Below are 17,148 nucleotides of genomic sequence, written 5' to 3'. Positions count from 1 at the left end.
TTCCCTCTAGCTCTTTCGGATACTAGAAGGTGCTGTGAGGTCTCCACACAACCTTCTCTTCTCCAGAACAGCTGCAGCTCTCCCATCCTGTCTCCAGAGGGGAGGTGCTCCAGTCCCTTTACTCGTGGCCCCCTCTGGACTTGCTTCAACAGTTCCTTGTCCTTCTTATGTTGAGGGCACCCAGCATAAGCAGGTCATCACAACACATCACTTTCTTTTTTAGAGCTCTGTACAGAATAGTATTGACATAGATTTCTTTATTAATCTCAGGCTCCCTTTTCCTTCCGTGCAGTCTTCAGGAACCTTGGAGTTGTCATTCTCTGTCATCCAAGTCTACCTTGCCCAGCATGTTGTAGCTGAAAACTGTCAGCACCACTTTCTGAGAGGGTGAAAAACCTCCTGCAAGGCAGGTAGTCAGTGTGTCCTCACTGGGGCTGTTCCTCCTCCCAAGCAGCTTTAAGACTGATTTCAGTGTTGAAAGGAGCTGACAGGAGGAGAGGAAATGGCCTCCAGTTTGGCCAGGGCAAGTTTAGGTTAGATATTAGGAAAAACTTTTTCACTGAAAGGGTCATGAGGCATTAAAATGGGCTGCCCAGGGCAGTGGTGGAGTCCCCATCCCTGGAAGTGTTCAGAAAACACGTGGATGTGGCACTTGAGGACGTGGTTTTGTGGTGAGCATGGCAGTGCTGGGTTGTTGGTCAGATTGGATGGTCCATTGTAAAGATTCTATGATTCTGTGAAATACACTGACAGCCTTCCAAAAGGAGCATCATTCCCCATTTCATTGGCGCTCGTGGGTGATGATATAAGTAAGTTGGCCAGTTGGCCAGTGCAGTCCCAGTGGTTCTGCATCTCAGAGTGGCAGAGTCCCATCCCACAAGTGTTTTAACAATTGGCTGTTTTGAATTGATTGGTAGTTTTACATTTGTAGTCTAAAAGGGTGCATGTTGTAGATCATTTCTGAGGATCCTGTCTTGGGAATTCTCAAAATTTGCCCACCACCTTGTCAAACACAGCTTAAGAAGTATAGGAAATAATCTGATAAAAGATGTTTGCTTCCTTGGGGCAGAGCTTTATTGGTAATCCAAAATGATGAGAGAAGAGAGACCTTGACACTAAATTTAGCTCCAGGTGTGACCTGCCAGAAGCCCAGGCCTGCTTAGATATGAACTATTGATCTGGCCCTGTATCCAGGAGAACTGCTGTTCCTTCTGCTTGTGGAAAGGGGTTTTGCAGAAGCAGCAATAAATGCAGCTGAGAGTGAGCCAGCATTTGCAAATTCAGCTGACCAGGGTGTTTACTGAATTAACCTAAATATTATGTTCACTTTCAATATCTTGATACATAACTGTTAAAAAAAAGTCTCCACAGAATAATCCCCTGCTTTTTTTCTCCATTTCTCTGTTAATTAGTACTCTCTGAGTGTTAGATGCTCTCAGCTGAATAAAAGCTGATGATGATTGCCTATTTATAGGCAAGAGCTGAACTACAAGATACATATTACGAATATGCTACAGAAGACCTGAGCAGAAGCCAATCATCTTATATTCAATGTTTCTGGAAGGATGAGCTATTGATTATGTTTCCCCCCCCCAAATACTGATTAGTAGGGAACCTGAGGTTTTCTTGGATCACAGATTCTGCTTGGAGGGTTATAATGTTCATGGAAAATGAGGAGAGGAAAGGGATTGATAATGTCTGTATACATACTGGCACAATGTGCTCTCAGGTTCACTGGAAGCAGGAATTTGGTAGGACATCAGTAATAACGAGGGCAGAGCTTCGTGCCAATTGTGGAGATAATTTCAAACCCAGGCCGACTGACCTCATCTCTTCTATGTAGTTTGTGTTTTCTGCCTTTTGTGTTTATGTTTTAGAGGGTTTAAAGTAATTACTCATATTTCCTGTGTGGAACTGCACAGAACCACAGAGAACTTTAAGGAACAAAATAAGCAATCTGCAAAAAATCTGTTCCTTCAGCGAACACTTGGGTACTGAAACAATGTCATAATGTCAGGAACGTGCACCTGGCAGTCAGCTTTTCAGGGTTAAGAGCCAGGTTTACTGAGGGTACCTCCAGCTCCTGATACCAGGAGGAGGTGTGTTTTCAGGTCTTGGCTGAACAGGAGAGATGAATGAATGCCTGCAGCAGCCTGGGGGCTTTTGCTTTCCATACAACATGTAGCAAAGTTTCAGTATCTGATCCTGAAGGAGCATGACACACCAGATTTCCAGGGCATGGTAATTTTAGTTGCTGAAAGCCCATTCTGATTTTTTTTCCCCTTTTCTTCCTTTCCTTGGTACTCTGAATTCTGACTATTTTTAGCTAGTGAAGAGATGAAGTTCAGGTGATACAAATTCAGCTCGTTGAGCCTCACCAGAGATGCAGACCTTTAAAATGGGCCACTCAGGTGAACTAGCAGTGAGTCTCCAGCAGAGAATCCCAGAGTGGTTTGGGTAGGGAGGGACCTTAAAGCTCATCTCACTCCCACCCCCTGCCATAGGCACGGACACCTCCCACTAAAAAATGCAAATCATATATTCCTGTGTAAACATATGTGATAAAACCAACTCTGAAGGATTTTAAGATTAGAGATAAGCCTTTGGAAGTTCAGTACAATATATGAATTGCCTACTGATATACCTAATGATATATTCTTGATCACACAGAGGTCCATGGTTTTGGGTTGTGTTCCTCACAGGCTCTCTGCCTGGTTGTGTACAAAAGTGCTTATCTAATGAGCTGCTTTATTTTTTTTCTTCCCCCTTACTATTTTGGTCATGTAACCCTGGGCCTTACTAGACACCACTCAGATCAGGATTGGAGGCTGGAGTTATTATTTCCCTCAGTGTTTCTGCAGGACTCATCACTACAGCGTTTCAGTGCTTCAGATGTTAATTGATTTTCGTACCACCCTACTGAGATGGGAAATTATTATTAACCAGGGAAATGGAGCACAAGGAGATTGAGGTCAGAATTGCTACTCAGTTGGAATGCCAGGTTTCAGACACCTGTGACCTGGTTTATTATTTCCTTAATATTCACATTAAACTGTTGAATTCTTTTAATTCTGCATCTCTCCATACTGAGTCAGCAGCTATAATGCAGAAGCTATAAGGAAAACTGGAATTTTTTTTGCATAAAGGACGTGCCTGGTTTCACAAAAGTAATTTTTGGGCAGAATTGGGCGAGAAATCTGAGTCTCAATGCGGCATTGACATGTTATGCCCCAGGAGATTTTTCTTACTTAATAAATTTTTCTGGCTGATCCAATACTTATTCTCCAGTTCTTGGAAGACTCTTCTGCTCCCTATCTGTAATTCATCATGAGAATGTGTCCACTTGAGACAACAAATGAGTTGGAGTGCATGTGAGATGTTCTTAATTAAAAATTCCAGATGTAGGTGCATAAAGATTGCCCTATGTTTCTACTGTAACATTTATTTAATGCAAACAGTTTTCTGTTCTCTTCGTTATTTCTCTGTCCATCTGCCTTCTGGCATCAAATGCCCACACGGAGCAGCATCTTGGGAGCTGGAAGTGGCAGCAATGTCAAGGAGTCAGTTTTCCAGGGCAGTTGCTCCGTTGCAGGAACTGTTTCAGAAGGGAGATGACTTGGAGCAGAGAGCTCGTTCAGCAGGGTGGCAGCTGTCAGAGCTCTGACACGTGAAGATAATTCTTTTCCTCAGTAGAATATTGTTTCTCTGAGTTGGCAGCACCAAAATGATTATTAGAAGTGAGAAAGATCATTAGAACTCTGAATGCTTTGATAGCCATCTCACCTTAGCTTTTTTATTTTTCCATCATAAATTAACTAATCATGACTTTCAGAAGAATAAAAATCCTCCAAAAGCCTAAGTGAAGAGAACTGTAAACTGTGGTACTCCTGAGAACAGCGCTGTCGACAAACTGCCTGCAAAAAGGTAGAAACTTAACCAAGGTATTTTTGGTTTATTTTAAGAAGTAGTTCTACTCTCTAGACTCATTGCTTGGTTGTCTGCAATTATGGGTTTATTGTATTTTGAAGGGATATTGCTTTTTGAGAAAGAGTTAATTCTCCAGTCTTCCAAATTAATTTTTTGGGGTCCATTTAATTGCTTTCCTCTAGTTTTTCAGAAGTATCTTCTGTTAATAATGCTGAATGAAGACTGCTTCAGGTTCCTTTTAACTCAGTAAAAGTGACTGTGCGCTTGGGCCTTTACACAAATATTTTTGGCCCTACCTTGGACATCTTCCTTGTCAACTTCTGTATGCTCAGTTACATGTTGGCCTCCTGATCGAGGAAAGAGAAGTACAGGGAAGTCAAACACAATGTCCCAACTTGACAGGAAAGTGATGTGTGTGCTGGACGTGGTGCCCTTCCTGTAATTTTCTCTGGATCTTCTCAAATTTTTGCTGAAGAATTCACATAACTGTGCTGGTAGATCTCAGATGCTGTTTAAGGCATTTCCTCATCTGGGACCCAGATTACAGTTTTCCAGCCTCTCTGGTGTTTGGAAGCCATGTAAATGAAAATACTCATTAAAGAAGTCTGATTAGAGAACTGCTTGTTATGAAATTTTCTTTATTAGCCTGTGTTTTGTTGCTTTGTTGTGTGGTTAGTTTTGGTTGCTCATAGTTGCGCGGTGCTTTGATAAGAATCATCATGATAACCCAGTGAAAGCACAAAAACAGGTTTTATTTTCTCCAGCAGTACCAGTTGGCATAATAAAAAAATCCCCTTTCTTTGTAAGCTTTCCTTGTCATAGCACACAACAATATGCCTGGTATTTTAGAGGGCCGGAACACCTCTCCCGTGAGGAAAGGTTAGGAGAGCTGGGGGTATCCAGCCTGGAGAAGAAGAGAAGGCTCCAGGGTGAGCTTAGAGCCCCTTCCAGTGCCTAAAGAGGCTCCAAGAGAGCTGGAGAGGGACTTGAGAGGAACAGGACAAGGGGGAATGGCTTCTCACTGCCAGAGGGCAGGGAGAGATGGGATATTGGGAAGGAATTCCTCCTTGTGAGGGTGGGGAGGCCCTGGCACAGGTTGCCCAGAGAAGCTGTGGCTGCCCCTGGATCCCTGGAAGTGTCCAAGGCCAGGCTGGATGGGGCTTGGAGCAACCTGGGCTGGTGGAAGGTGTCCCTGCCCATGGCAGCGGGTGGAACTGGATGAGCTTTACGGTCCCTTCCAACCCAAACCATTCTGGGATTCTCTGTACAGTGTTACTCAGGCTAAAATACTAAAGGGGGTCAGAAAACACGAAGTGATGTTTGTGCTCGGGGCATCCATGGCTGTGTCCTCACTGCCATGGAAGGGGATGGAGGAATACAGCGGTGGGATTTCATCTCTGGGGTAGTCTGGTCTGGCCCAGGGTCGCGCCTCTGTGTGTGTTAGCTACGGATGGGCCCAAAGGGAGCTGGAGCTGGGAATTGCTGTGGACCTCTGGCTCAGCCCTCCCCAGGCAGCTGCATTTCTATGTGGCACAGGCTCTCTACAGAGGCTTTATGAGATTAGGAAACCACCGAAATTCAGGAGATTACCTGGTTACTGACTCCAGCAGGTATAAAAAGAGCTTTTTTTATGGAAAACTCTGGATTACGAGATACAGTCTGAGGGTTTAGAAGCTTTTCTGTAACAGAGTTATTTTGTTTTCAAGGTAAAAGTATATATAAAGGATTTATTTTCCAAGTCACAGGTGAGGATTTTGTTGGTTTTTCCTTAAGGATTAGAAAGGTAACGGAGAAAAGCACCATTTGATATTTACCAACCTAAAGGTATATCTCACACTGACGGTAACTGGAACCTGAAGATAATTGATTAACTGTTGTAGTTCCAGCTCTGACATGTTGATACCACTTCCTGATGCACACAGTGGTGTTTCTCAGGTCTGATTGCAGTGATTCTCATCTTTTTATAGGAATTTTTTATAAATTTTTAGCTATCACTTTTTATGACCACTTGATACACATTTCAGATTAGTACCTTTGAGCTTGCAGGAGAGGGACACTCTAATTCTCTTGTTTTTTTTTACTACCAGAGCAATACAATAAATATATGATCTGTGGTAATAATGCCCCAACAGTTAAATAACTAGTAATTTCCTTGGAGTTTTAAGGATGAACCTTAAACCTGAAGGCCAGAAAACATGCCATGTTGCTCTGGCTAAACTGTCAAGTTATTACTGCATCTGAGACTGCAAAGGATTTTCAGTTTCTTCTCAGAACATTTCTGGAGGATGAGTCAGTAAAGCAGTTACCTGATGTATCCATGTTGATTACACAGGGCATTTTCTGTTATGTGGATGTTTAATTACACTGTTACCGGGTTAATACATCGAGGTTTTTCTCTCTTTTTTTACAGGATTCTGCTCAGGAGAGTGTCATCAAACGAGATATCCATCGTACATACCCAGCACATGATTATTTCAAAGATACAGAAGGAGACGGTCAGGAATCTCTGTACAAAATCTGTAAGGTACAGTCAGTGCTCTGAATTTTAAAGTGGCTCCATATGTTGCTGTGACTGTATTTTGCCCTGCTAACCCTGTTCTGGTCCAAGTCTCTAGTCAGTAGGATCTGAAAGCTTTATTTAGGCTGCACGTGGAGAGTGTAGTGTTTCTGCAGCACTTCCTATAACCTTGCATTTGGCATCTCCTGAGGTGCAGGTGAGAGGAGCAAGGCTTGGGCTGGCTTTGCTGAGGGGCACTTTGAGGTCAGAGATCCTCCTCAGTGGAAGTGTGTAGGAGAACCTGGTTTTGCTCTGAGCTTGAGAGGTTTGCAGAGGAAGAGAAACCCTCAGAGCAAGCTCTATTGTGAGGTTAAATAGGAATGTCTGTAGATGATTATCCAGAGAACCAAGTTCACTGACCATTCCAAAAGCAGAGCTTTCCACTCACTGCTGCCAGGTCACCTCTGATGAAAAAAAACTCTAATATTAATGTGCACATGGGGAAGTTGAAGTACTAAATTGTTGCCGTGGGATTTATGATGCTGAAAAATCTCCCGGAGCAGTTAATTAGGGGTGAGATAAGAAAGGGTTTATTTTGCCAAGGCTAAAGATGTTACAAGATGTGTGCGCGTGTGCCCGAGAGGTTACATTTTTATAATACCCTCCATCTAATCCCAGATGTGTCCACCCTGTGGCCTTTACTCTGGTCCGCCCCGGGTCCACCCCCTGAAAATGGGTCTGGGGTGCATTTTGGGACCCCCTGTTCATCCCATCTTCATCTCCCTCAGAGCACAAAGGGTACATAGTTACCCAGTTTTTGACCGTGTTCTGTGGTTTAGGCCCTGATATGCTGTTCTGCCAACAATCTAGGCCTTGCCTTGACAAAAGACTAAACATTTCTACTGGATTCGGGGGTAGGGGTGATATAGGGAGCATAGAATGGGGTAAGAGGGTTAAGGAATGTGTAAACAAGGGTGCTACAGGGAAAGGGATGCAAGGGAGCGAGGGTTACTGCTTTTAAAATCTACCTATAAAACTTACAAGGCTTACAAATATTAGAAAAATAAAAACCCATTAGGTGCTTAAGGCATCAAATGAACAGGTTTGTCTAGCTTGTACAGATAGACTTGAGTTGCTCAGGAGAGATCCAGAAGGAAGAATACTGCAGCTTGGTGGGTAGTTCTCTGGCTGGCACTTGTGGATTCTGTTGCGGTTTTGGCAGTCAGTTTTTGTTTCACATTTGTTTCTAAAACTCAGGAAATTCGTGTAGAATATTCTGTAGAATACTATATAATGTAGAATTCATTCTATTCATCTGGAATAAACGATTGCCTTAGACAAAGCCACTTCCACTTCCCTTCCTCTTCCTTGTTACTGTTTCTACTTCCTTCTGATTAATAGAAATGATGGAGTTGTCATAACAAGTACAAAAGAATGTCCTGCCTTTGGGGTGTAATGATACATATTCCTGTTCTCCAGATTAATTCTGTGGGGATACAGACTCCTATTCAAACAGTAATCTGGATGACTGTTATAAATAGAGCTGCTTAGGTATTGAAGTTCATTACTGTGAGTAATTCACATTAAAAGAAGAGATACAAACTAAAGGAACGGAGAGAACTTTGAACCAATGGTATTGATTTCTCACTAATCTTGGAGGGCACAGTTCCTGTGCCAATCTAGGAAAAGAATAACCAGGACAATGCAGATAATTATGGGCTTGTCGCTTTGATATCAGTTAAGTGAAAAATGATGGAATAATATTCATCTTTTCGAATATTAAATGTGAGAAATGTGTTATAATGAAGGCCTATGAGTTTACTGAAAATAGATCTTGACAAGCTAACACAAAAAAATAGAAATACAGGTTTCATTGATGAAGGTGATTCTACTGAAATTCTGTACATCATTTAGCCCGAGGTGGAAAGAACACGTAAATGCAGCTGCTATAGGAAGTCCTCTTACACACTCAAATAATAGGTTAAAGGATAGAAAGCAAAAGGCAGGAATAAACAGTTCTCACCCAGAGTATGAAGGTGAGGTCACCCACAGAACCCTGCAGAAAGATGTGCTAGGGCTGATGCTGCTGCAAATATTCACAAACCTTAAAGAACACATGAAGACAGCACAGTTACAAAGACTGATGATGAGACAGAGCTGCTTGGAGCAGGGAATTAAAACCTGACTGCAAAGCTGTGTACAGATCATGTTCTCTCAAGAGAAAGTGGCCAGGTGGGAGAGGGCATTCAACTGCAGGTAAATACAAAATGCTTCACAGGAAAAGTAGCCCTTGACCTGACAGACACACTGCCAGGCCTCTGATCCAGATAGCAGGTTCCCAGAAGTGTTTGGGTTGGAAGGGACCTTAAAGCTCACCTCATTCCACCCCTGCCATGGGCAGGGACACCTTCCACCAGCCCAGGTTGCTCCAAGCCCCGTCCAACCTGGCCTTGGACACTTCCAGGGATGGGGCAGCCACAGCTTCTCTGGGCACCCTGTGCCAGGGCCTCCCCACCCACACAGGGAGGAATTTCTTCATAATATCCCATCTAACCCTGCCCTCTGACAGTGGGAAGCCATTCCCACTTGTGCTGTCACTGCAGGTGTCAGACACCAGATCAGCAATTGTTGGGTTGGAACCACCTCGGGGCGGTGTGGGGTGTGCATGGGGGGGGGTGTTGGGGGTGGAGAGGAAGGGATGGGTCGAACCTCACGGAGCTGAGATGGCATTGTGTCCCTCATGGCAGCCCCTGGAGCCCACACGGGGAAGCCCCGGAGCAGCTGCTGATCACAAACATCCCAGGAAACCTATAACACCCCACAACTCAGATGGGGACTGTGAGGACACTGCCCTATAACACCCCACAACTCAGATGGGGACAGTGAGGACACTGCCCTATAACACCCCACAACTCAGATGGGGACAGTGAGGACACTGCCCTATAAACACCCCACAACTAGATGGGGACAGTGGGGCACCCGTATAACACCCCACAGCTCACAGGGACAGTGAGGACACTGCCCTATAAACCCCACAACTCCGATGGGCGACAGTGAGGCACTTGCCCTATAACACCCCCACAGCTCCACAGGGACAGTGAGGACCAACTGCCTATTAACCACCCCACAGCCTCATATGGGGACAGTTGAGGACACTGCCCTATAACAGCCCCAGCATCAATATGGGGACAGTGACGGACCACCTGCCCTATAACACCCCTCAGCTTCCTGCAGCCCACTCAGTCAGGGCTCACCATTAGACAGGCGACAGGTGGAAATATATATATATATATTTTTTATATATTTTTTATATTTTTTTATATATATATTTTACTATCTATATATATATATGGTAAAACTCCTGGCTGATCCCATGAGCTTGTGGCTCTGGGGCCGGACTCTTCCACCAGGCCCTTGTCCAAAGTCCCTCTGCAGCTTTCTTGGAGCTCTTTTGGGAACTAGAAGGGCTCTAAGGTCTCCTCAGAGCCTTCTCTTCTCCACGTCTCATTATTTACCATTCCCTTTTTCCCTGTGTCATGGAGATACCTTCACGACAAATGACTTTCTGGTTTCTTTCAGGGCACTAACGAGAGTGCCTGGAATGAGCAAGGAATCTCCATCATGCCCTGACTGAATCCCAATAATTCAGTACTGATGCTTAGGAACCTGCTGACCATTTCTAAATTCTTTAATGTGTATCTTGCTCATGCTCTAACTTGTTAGTCCCTAAAAAGCCTTTGGGAAGGGCCTTTTGGGAAGCTGAAGGCTTTGTAAAAGTCCTGGAAGACTTACTGACTCTCATTCTTTATGTACTCATTGGTTCAGAGAAGGATTTGGGAATCACTGCTTCCTGGTAGAACAACCATATCCAATCTGCAGCATGAAATTATTCCTAAATTTAATGATTTTAGAGTTGATGGTTTCTACCTACTTGCCAGTCTTGAGATCAGACACAACTGCTGTGGAGATTTCCAGGGAGGTACTTTTCCTTCATCCTCACATAGTTTTCTTAAATGATTGTGACTGTGACAGATGTCCATGGCTGGGTCTGACTGGACCTTGAGTTTATGATTGATCTGGTGAATTTTAGAGAAATATTGTTTAAAGCTAATTAATTTGCTTATAAACATGTCATTCCACTGGGAATAAGAAGTAATAATATCTGTTGAAAGTAATATTATGGCAGCTTTATATTACTAAAATAACTTTTACCAAAGGTGCAGGGCATTCATAACCTTCTTCTAATATGAAAGCAAGAGGTTTGACGAATGCGATTATTGAATAAGGCTGGAAAAGGTCTGTCCTCAAGTGGGAGGGTAAAAAGCTGAAGAGCATTTTCCTCATTCCCCACTGAAATGAGAGATGATCTGAGCTGTCAGATAAAAAGGAAAACCATTAAAGGCTCACTGCCTCATTTTAACAGGTCTGTCAGTTTTCGTTCCATCTCTTAATCTCATCTTCAGAACAGCGGGAACTCAGGAAAGATGGAAGCTTTTTCTGTTGTGGAACACTTATGTGACAAAGTACCTAAAAATAAAGTTTAAGGCTGACAATGGTGATAAGGAACGAAAAGAGTTCCAGATTCTAGACTGGAGGTTTCACTTGAGGACACTGCATAAGGTAGATGTGCACAGAGCGAATTTTGGGGAAATTTTTTGGGAAAAGAGCTGTTTCCTGCATGCTTTCTGTTTAAATACTCTGCAAATTCCAGCTCTGTTTAAAGACCTGTCTCTTGCTGTTACAATGCATAACTGAGCAGTGCTCTGGGCCTGCTTCCATGCTGCATATGTACTTACAGCTCCATGCTCCGGGGAATCGCAGCGCTTGGCACAATTAATCCTCTCGGCTGTTTGCAGTGTGTGCAGTGCAGAATTTAACAGGACATGTGTTTTCCCTAATTTCCTGATTAAAGTAACTCCTATTCGACAAACAACCAGTGTGACTTCAATGGGAAAAAGGGAGCACGGTGCAGGGAAATCCATCGGGCTGGCTGGGTGGGTGTTCTTATTGGGCAAACTGGGAAAACAGGCCCCACGCTTCCCTGGGGGTTCATCAAATGGTTGAATTGCCTCTCAGAGATTCCAAGTTGCTGTTCATGTTTTGCAGTGAAACGAGGTGCTGTGGAAGGATATGAATCATTTGTATCATGGCATATTTTGTTACTAAATCCTGATCTCCTTGGTGGCTCAGATTCGTAGTTTGTTCCTAATCCCAGTCTCGCTTACCTGAAGGTTTTCCATGCAGGATCAGTGTGTGGCTACTTTGCTGTGAGAGCAAACACTCCGTTTTAGTTGTCATTCCATTGTCTCTTTGTTGGTACCCACATTAGCAGAGGGAACAATAAACTGTTTTCTAGCAGAGCTAACACCAACTGGGCTCTGATATGGGTGGTTTTTTTGACTTTCTTTGCTGTATATTGAAGTGTGAAAATGTCTTTGAGTTGCTCTTCTGTGACCAGCAGCTTCTATGCCCGTGATAAGCTGTGAATGATGGATTACTCTTTGGCAGAGCTGCTGCTCAGTGCTGGCCTCTGAGCTGAAAGTCTAATTTTCATCCTTTTTTTATGTTTTCATCTCCATTTCATTGCAGCATCTCTTTTCAAATAGTCACCTCTTCTCACTGTGCACTTATTCTTCCACATTTTTCAATCCTTAGCATCTTCTCAGATTTCCAAATGGGATGTTGCAGTGTTTGTCCACTTTGCTGTTATTATTTGTCAGAGAGGAATCTGTTTGCCAATTTTAGGATAAACACAGGAGCATAAACACAATCAGTTAGGAATTACTTTTCATCTATTTTTAGTTGTTTATTTTCTTTGCTCCTGGGTTGAAGAGCAGTTCTGGTAAATATTGTTGTCTTGTTTCATGCAAAGGATTTTTAATGTTATCTTGTGTTTATTCTATTTACATATTAATAAGGCTCCTTCTCCTGCATCTGTGCTCAGCGAGGAGGCAGCAGCGCTGTTCCTGCACTCGGGGCTTCTGCTGAGCCTGTACTGGTGGAAAGGTCAGCACTGGAATCCTGGATGCTGGAAAGAGCCTGTTCAGGGGCCTGCCTGAGTAAATGTGAAGATTTCTTCATCCCCTCAGCCTTTCCAGCTCTGGGGGAGGCACATTGTGTAACAACCATGTGCCTCTCCCTGATACTCAATAAATGAGTAATTAATGTCTAATAATACAGTTTTCAGCTAGCACAGAAATTCCTTGTATAATGTGATACATCCTCAATGCTGCAGTCACAGGAATATTACTACTTTCAGGCTGTTAGCCCTTATAATAAATTTAGGTATGGAGTTTGAAATTATCACTAAAATTATTCAGCAACCGAGCATGTCAGAAGATACATTGTTTGCATCAAAGTATGGATATTTTCCTGACAGAACCTGATTTTCAGACACTTTTAACTCTACTAAGCCAGACTTCAGCACAGAGCTGTGTCTGTGTCAAACACTGAGCAGCATCCACAGGTCATTTCTATCCGTGAGAATCACGAGAGGGGAACTGAAAGCTCTGGAATGTGAGACAGACACTACAGGAATATTTTTCATGAACTCTCTTTAGTTTCTGCTGTAATTGTTTCATTTCCAGTGTTATTGAGTCACTGTGGTAAAGGCTGATATTTGCTAGTTAGTGAACCTTCAGCAGGTGTAACCAGTCCTTTTCATGCTTATGAGGATGCAGAATGATGAGAAATATTTCATTCTGGAATTTGGGACATACTCCTTTCTCTTCCTTATTGATATCTGCTGGGACCCCTAGGCAGCAGTTACACAAATCCCAGATCTGGGTCTTTAAATTCAAATCAGCCACCTTTCTGTTTGTCTTTTAGATGCTACTTACTTGGCAGGTTTCTGCCTGTAGAAGATTCTGATCTTGGGAGATTTCCCTCCATTAATTGTTTTAGAGAATAATTTCTGTCCACCTCTGGATTCTTCATTCACTTTCCCAACATGTAGGTGGTTCTCTAGCATGGGCTTCATTTTAGGAGACTGTTGCTTCCAAAGAATTCACTTCCTGATGATGATGTACCAATACCTGCACAACAGTTCTCATCAGCAGACAGATAACTATTCAAAATGTGTTTTCATTTTCTGAGATCCTCATTTAGTTAAAATGAAAGAAAATAGGCTTCAACTCAGAACCTCCATTAAGTCCCACTTACAAGACAGAGAATGTTTAAAGTTAACTGGGGAATTGTGATTGGAAGTTCCCCAAGAGTTTAAGAAAATAATCAGTTAAAAGGCTGTGACATTGTCACAGGTTGTCATGGAAGAGATCCCATTCTCTTGAAATTACAAAATTACAATGACTGCAGTGGAAAGGGGATTTGGGATTTTGCTTTGTTTTCATATTTCACGTGGAAGGAGAAAGTTAATGCTCCTCAGTTCCTTAAAAGCATAAATCCTAAATAATAAATCTTAGATCTTTTGTTAATAATCTGATATTGTGGTGGTATCTGTAGGCAGCATCCTTATTTCTGAGGCTGTTTCGGTTAATTATGTCATATCTCAGCAATACTGAGTCCCATAGGTTACTTAAAAATAAAATAGTGTAATTGGAAATGTAATATGCGTAAAGCTTCAGAAATCTCTTTGCATTGGGTAGATGCAATGAAATAATGTCGATTTTAGAGACTTCCTTAAAGAGAAATCTTTAGTTGCTAGGATTATAATGCTTTGATTTAACAGGAGAACCTGATCTAATTCTGAAGTGAAGTTTGTGTCCCCATATCTGATAACAGCTGCTTGTCAAGATGAGATTTTGGGGTAGGACCTGGTGGAAATGAATTTCAAAAAGCAGTTAATGGTTTTTTCCCATGGTTGTTGGTTGCTTCAAAGGTTTGTTAATGATGACGTCCTTTTACTGGGGCCCTCAGTTTTTCACTTATATAGCCAATGTATATCTGCGTCCACTAATATTTTCACATTTTTATTTAAACCAAATTATCCAGAACTTGATGATTTGTAGTTCTATGGATCCATATTTTTAGAAAAGTTTCAGTTTAGGCAAGTAATGGTTTACCAGTTTATTCTCCCCCTCTAAGATTTTTGGCTGAATACCATCTGTTCTCAGTAAATCTTGAATTTTTTTATTCCCTTTAATTGATCATCCCTTCTGATACTCAGCTGGACACAGATCCTTCAACACACCCCCTGTTAGAAATGGTTTCAGCAGGATGACAACCCTTGGGATTCTTCTGGAATAAACCAGACGCAAAGTTCACGGTGATTTTCTGCTGGAGTTTAAATAAAACTTTCTTACATCAACCATGTATTTTCCAAGCAGAGACTTTGCCTTCCTGCTCTGCATGTTTTTGAAGTGGATTTATTACTAGTTCAGATGTGCTCAGGACGTTGATTATGAGAGAATTTGCTGGTCTTCCTTTATATTTTTGTATTTAACGTCCAGAGTGAGGATTTCCTTCCACTCTCCTCATTTTGCCATAATTTCAGCTTCTTTCACGATCTCAAAAGAAGTATGTTTTTATTTCTGATAACTTTCTGTACTTTTCAATCTATGTCAGTTTTGGAAGCAGTTTGTTGCTTTCTCAGTACTTACTTTAAAATAATTCCTTTGGATTAATTTATTGGTATTTTCAGCAAATTATTTGCTATAATGCTTCTCACAAAGGAGAACCCCCAGGCATTGATAGTTTGCTGTTAATTTTTCAGCCTGGAATTTTTAAAGTAAATTAGAAGCATTGTTATATAGTATGAAGAAATCATAAATCAAATTTCTCATGTTTCTAGGTGGAGTTGGCCTTTAGAAAGCAGGAATAATACATCTTTTAAGAATGCTACAGATATAAAATATTAGGCATAATAACTGATTAATTGGGGGAACAAATAGATAAATACTCATGATGGTGAATAATCAGAAGATGGTTCTAATTAGTCATATGCAACATTAATTTAAGCATTTAATGTAATTTCTCTTAATTTAGTGCTTGGTAGCTGAAGAGTAATTTTAAATTAATTTTTTTTGAAGAGAACATCCCTTTTCCCCCCCAATTCAAATTTTGTGTTGTGCATTTCTGGAATTACTTTTTCTGTTTGACTTCAGTGGCTAGAGCTGGTTCAAACTAGTATGCAGATTGAAATTAAAGGGTTTCTTTCCAATGATTTCTGTGACTGATGTTAGTGAATTTGCATGGCCCCTGAACCTGAGCAGTGGGCTGGGATTATTTTCACTCAGCTCCTGACTAATTCCATGGAACAGCCTTCAAAACAGTGGTGAGCAGTGGAGACAAAGGGCAAAGAGCCACAGGTCCCAGGGCAGTTTTTCAAAAGGGAAAAGTATGGGGGAGTTTTTCAGAAACAGTGACCTTTAAAGCAATAGTCAGGTGGTATTTACAGGAATCCTGTCTCCTGGAATCATTCCAGAATTCCTCACAAATATGAAGTTTTGCCCATCTGAATGAAGAGGGAAAGTGATTTAAAGAGTTTATGGTTTGGCCTCCATTTCAGCATTTCTGGGAGAATTAATTTGCAGTTTTGTTGGCTGGAAAAGAGTCACATCTCTTTTTCAGTCAGTGATTTCCTTCTGGAGAAGCAGCATAGCCACCTCTGGAATACTGGAGGATAGCCCTTGGGTGGGTTTGGTTCCCCAGCACCTCTGTCTGTTTATTCCCAGTGTCTCTGATCTTCCATTTGGGGCATTTGCAATCTTGCTTTTACATAAGACTTAAAAAAAGAAGATAAATGTGGTGTTCTAGGCAAAGTGGATCTTCTGCTTCCTGTGGCTTGTTCCTCCATGTGGCTCTGCCCTTTGCTTTTGTTTTCCCTGGCTGTAGCCTCAATACCTGTCTGATTCCCTCAGGAATGTCCCTCCCTCTGATGTCAGTCCTGCTGCTGCTCGAACTTTCTCGAGTTTCCTTGAATTCTTAACATCCTCTGACATCTCTTTAAAAACAGGATCTGTCTTCTTGTCTTGGAAAAGTAAGGGGGAAGGAAAGGTTAGTTATTTTAGTTTGGGGTTTTTTTAAGAGTAAGAAAAAAGCACGTCAGTCATACGATAGGAAAATGAGTCTTGTTCATTCTTCGGTGTTACAAGGGCATGGAAAGGCTGTTCCTGATGAAATGTTCGGGCTATGGTAGTTCTTGGCATTTTCTAACCTCAGGTCCTCTGCTTCCATGATGTCAGAACTTGTTTTTCCAAAACCAAACAACCACTCTCCCCACAGCACAAACTACCCTGGGTTTTGTATCACATTTGTGATATTGGTAAAGTGCTCAGCAGAATTATCCTGGGTTTTGGTGAAGGGAAATTGCATCCAACTCTTCTCGTGCTGTTTAGAAAACAAAAATTTACCAGTAACAGCATTTGTGGAGGGTTGAGAGTGACCTGTGGGTGTTTTCTGAAGAGCCCTGAAAGCCTGTGCGAGAGTGGCTGTGGTTTCACCCCATTTATTATTTTAGCCTGAGTAGTGTTACATAGAGAATCATGGGTTGGTTTGGGTGGGAATGGACCTTAAAGCTCATGCAGTTATATCCCCTGCCGTGAGCAGGGACACCTTCCTTTGTCCCAGGTTGCTCCAAGCCCCGTCCAACCTGGTCTTGGACACTTGTAGGGATGGAGCAGCCACAGCTTTTCTGGGTAACCTGTGCTGGGGTCTCACCACCCTCACAGGACGGAATTTCTTCCCAATATCCCATCTAACCTTGCCCTCTGGCACTCTGAATCCATCCCCCTTGTCCTGTCCCTCCAGTTCCTGATGGAGTGTTG

The 17,148-nt window shown here is 42.3% G+C and overlaps 1 protein-coding gene across 6 annotated transcripts in view; it reads left to right on the top strand.

Annotated features, from left to right (window-relative positions):
* The window catches only part of RABGAP1L (RAB GTPase activating protein 1 like), a 234,381-nt gene that overhangs the window by 118,544 nt on the left and 98,689 nt on the right, over positions 1-17,148 (top strand). For all 6 annotated transcript variants that reach the window (XM_029964004.1, XM_029964006.1, XM_029964008.1 and 3 more), the window contains one exon: positions 6,338-6,451. In XM_029964004.1, the coding sequence (XP_029819864.1) occupies positions 6,338-6,451 (114 nt within the window). The remainder of the gene's footprint in view (positions 1-6,337; positions 6,452-17,148) is intronic.

The sequence above is a fragment of the Manacus vitellinus genome, unplaced genomic scaffold (genome assembly GCF_001715985.3).
Source record: "Manacus vitellinus isolate BGI_N305 unplaced genomic scaffold, ASM171598v3 scaffold_68_pilon, whole genome shotgun sequence".
Taxonomy (NCBI): Eukaryota; Metazoa; Chordata; class Aves; order Passeriformes; family Pipridae; genus Manacus; species Manacus vitellinus.
The sequence above is the reverse complement of the archived record's forward strand: the minus strand, read 5'-3'. Positions and strand labels throughout refer to the sequence as shown.